The sequence below is a fragment of the Sinocyclocheilus grahami genome, unplaced genomic scaffold (assembly GCF_001515645.1).
Source record: "Sinocyclocheilus grahami isolate Dianchi unplaced genomic scaffold, SAMN03320097.WGS_v1.1 scaffold679.1, whole genome shotgun sequence".
Classification (NCBI taxonomy): domain Eukaryota; kingdom Metazoa; phylum Chordata; class Actinopteri; order Cypriniformes; family Cyprinidae; genus Sinocyclocheilus; species Sinocyclocheilus grahami.
Window position 1 is genome coordinate 704059 of NW_015505858.1, and position 2092 is coordinate 706150.

Sequence of the window (2092 nt, forward strand, 5' to 3'; positions counted from 1 at the left end):
TCTCTCAAATATTTCAAGAACACCCCCGCACACTATTTTTTTTTATGACACACATACAAACCCCACTCTGACATCCATACCAACACACCCACACAATTATAGCTGCATTATTTATCCAATTGGCTCTATAATATGCAAAAGCAGAAAACAGAAGTAAAGCGAGTATTTGCTTTATAGGTCAAACCTGAAAAATGGCACCATCTGGTAAAAAATAGTAAAAAATAGCAGTTTCCATGGGGACATTTTTGTCCTTAAGGTCCTGAAAGGAACAATTTTTTGTACCTAGTGCAAAACAGATTTATTAAAGGAAATGGAAGTGACTCTGCCACGCCCCCCTAAAACGGCTCGTTCTAACACGCCCCCACATATCTACCTCACTATGTGGAAATATTAGCATAATGACGCCCAAATGTGCACACAAAGAAAGAAGGGGTGGTTTCAGTAACCGCAGTTAGTGTTGAAGCAGCATGTCAGGGAGACGCTGTGTGTTTCTAGGCGAAAGCAAAAGCACTTTATTTGGCCTTCCGAAAGTAGATGCATTTAGGAATCTTTAAGATCACTTTCAACAGAACAGCAATGCATTTTATGGACGACTGTTTCGTGAACCTAGGAGAGTAGGTAATTCTGACTTTGCTATGACAAATTGTTATTAGCTTAAGTAGGTGTGTGTGCGCGCATGGAAAGGGGCGTTACATTTCCGACGAGTGCTTTCGGTGTTCGGCCAATCACAATGCACTGGGTCAGCTGGCCAATCAGAGCAGACTGCGCTTGTGGAAGGAGGGGCTTTGTAGAAAACGAAGCGTTTGAGAGAGGCGGGGCATAGAGGACCTACAATAATGTACAGTATTTGAAAAATCATGTGTTTTTTGAACATTAAAGCATGTCAACATATTCTGTTACACCAAATAATGATATTTAAAAAAAGCATCGTATGACCCCTTTAAAACTTACTCGCTTTCAGCTGCTATTGTGCTTCGGACGGAAGATGGCGCTATTACAGAGAAAAATAAATAGGCCTGATGTAACTTTATCACACGCACACACACAATGAATGGCTTTAAATGGAGTGAATTGTTATTTAGAACATTTTGCAATAAAAAACGACTGTTATCATAAATCTGAGCATAAAACATATAGCCTTTCCACAAAGTGTTAGCCATCTGATTACATGAAGCAGAGTGTTAACTGTTAACCATCCAGTTTAATCAGAATACTTCAGTCAAGGTGTCATGTGTCACAACCCACTGCGCTCCACAATAGGGAAGTGAACTGCACTTCCTATTTCCTCAGCGTTACTGCTGTCTACTGACTAAACCAGAAATCGAGAGGATGAGAAACGAAAGGAACACGTTTGACGCACGGTTTATAAATGAATGTGAGCAGTAAATGACACATATTATCCGGTTCGGATCCAGTTCTGCGTGCGTAATGGGAGCGTCGCGCGTGCGTGCGGCACTTTGATAAAACAGCGACTTCTGTAGCCTATATAAGTTTTACATGTTGCTGGCTGAAGACGATTAAAGATGAAGAAACAGTTCAACCGCATGAAACAGCTCGCCAACCAGACCGTTGGCAGGTTAGTGTGTTATATACTGATTATTTCGAATGTTTCTACTGTGGTTCGTGTAAAAATGTTCACACCAAAGTTGGGAGTGTCACTGTGTGTGCGCGAACGCAGGACTGAATTGTGATAAAACTGAAGCGATAATATATCACTTCAGTTTTATAAATGACACGTGCTATTGGGTCATGACACGTTATTTTATTAATGAGACCACTATTGTAAAGGTATGTGTTTGATATTGCGTTTTCTGTAATCTATATAACCTACCAGTCAACAGTTTTTGAACAGCAAGATTTTAATGTTTTATAAAGAAGTCTCTTCTGCTCACCAAGCATGCATTTATTTGATCCAAAGTACAGCAAGAGCGGTAATGTTGTGAAATATTTTTACTATTTAAAATAATAAATGCTTTCTATTTGAATATATTTTTAATGATTGCTGTGATCAAAGCTGAATTTTCAGCATCATTTCTCCAGTCTTCAGTGTCACATGATCTTCAGAAATCAGTCTAATATGCTGATTTGCTGC

The 2092-nt window shown here is 39.3% G+C and overlaps 2 protein-coding genes across 4 annotated transcripts in view; one reads left to right on the forward strand and one right to left on the reverse strand.

Moving 5' to 3' along the window:
- LOC107559226 (aquaporin-8-like) overlaps nucleotides 1-201 on the reverse strand; it is a 1964-nt gene extending 1763 nt beyond the window's left edge. Inside the window, exon 1 of the mRNA XM_016242974.1 lies at nucleotides 185-201. Within this exon, the coding sequence (XP_016098460.1) occupies nucleotides 185-201 (17 nt within the window). The remainder of the gene's footprint in view (nucleotides 1-184) is intronic.
- Nucleotides 202-1204: 1003 nt separating this feature from the next.
- Nucleotides 1205-2092, forward strand: part of LOC107559249 (rho GTPase-activating protein 17-like) — a 62658-nt gene continuing 61770 nt past the window's right edge. For 2 of the 3 annotated variants that reach the window (XR_001605604.1, XM_016242999.1), the window contains exon 1: nucleotides 1205-1576. Coding sequence is in view for 2 of the 3 variants with exons in the window: in XM_016242999.1 (XP_016098485.1) it covers nucleotides 1524-1576 (53 nt within the window). In the remaining variant the exon portion in view is untranslated. The remainder of the gene's footprint in view (nucleotides 1577-2092) is intronic. The other variant, XM_016243000.1, reaches the window with a different exon arrangement.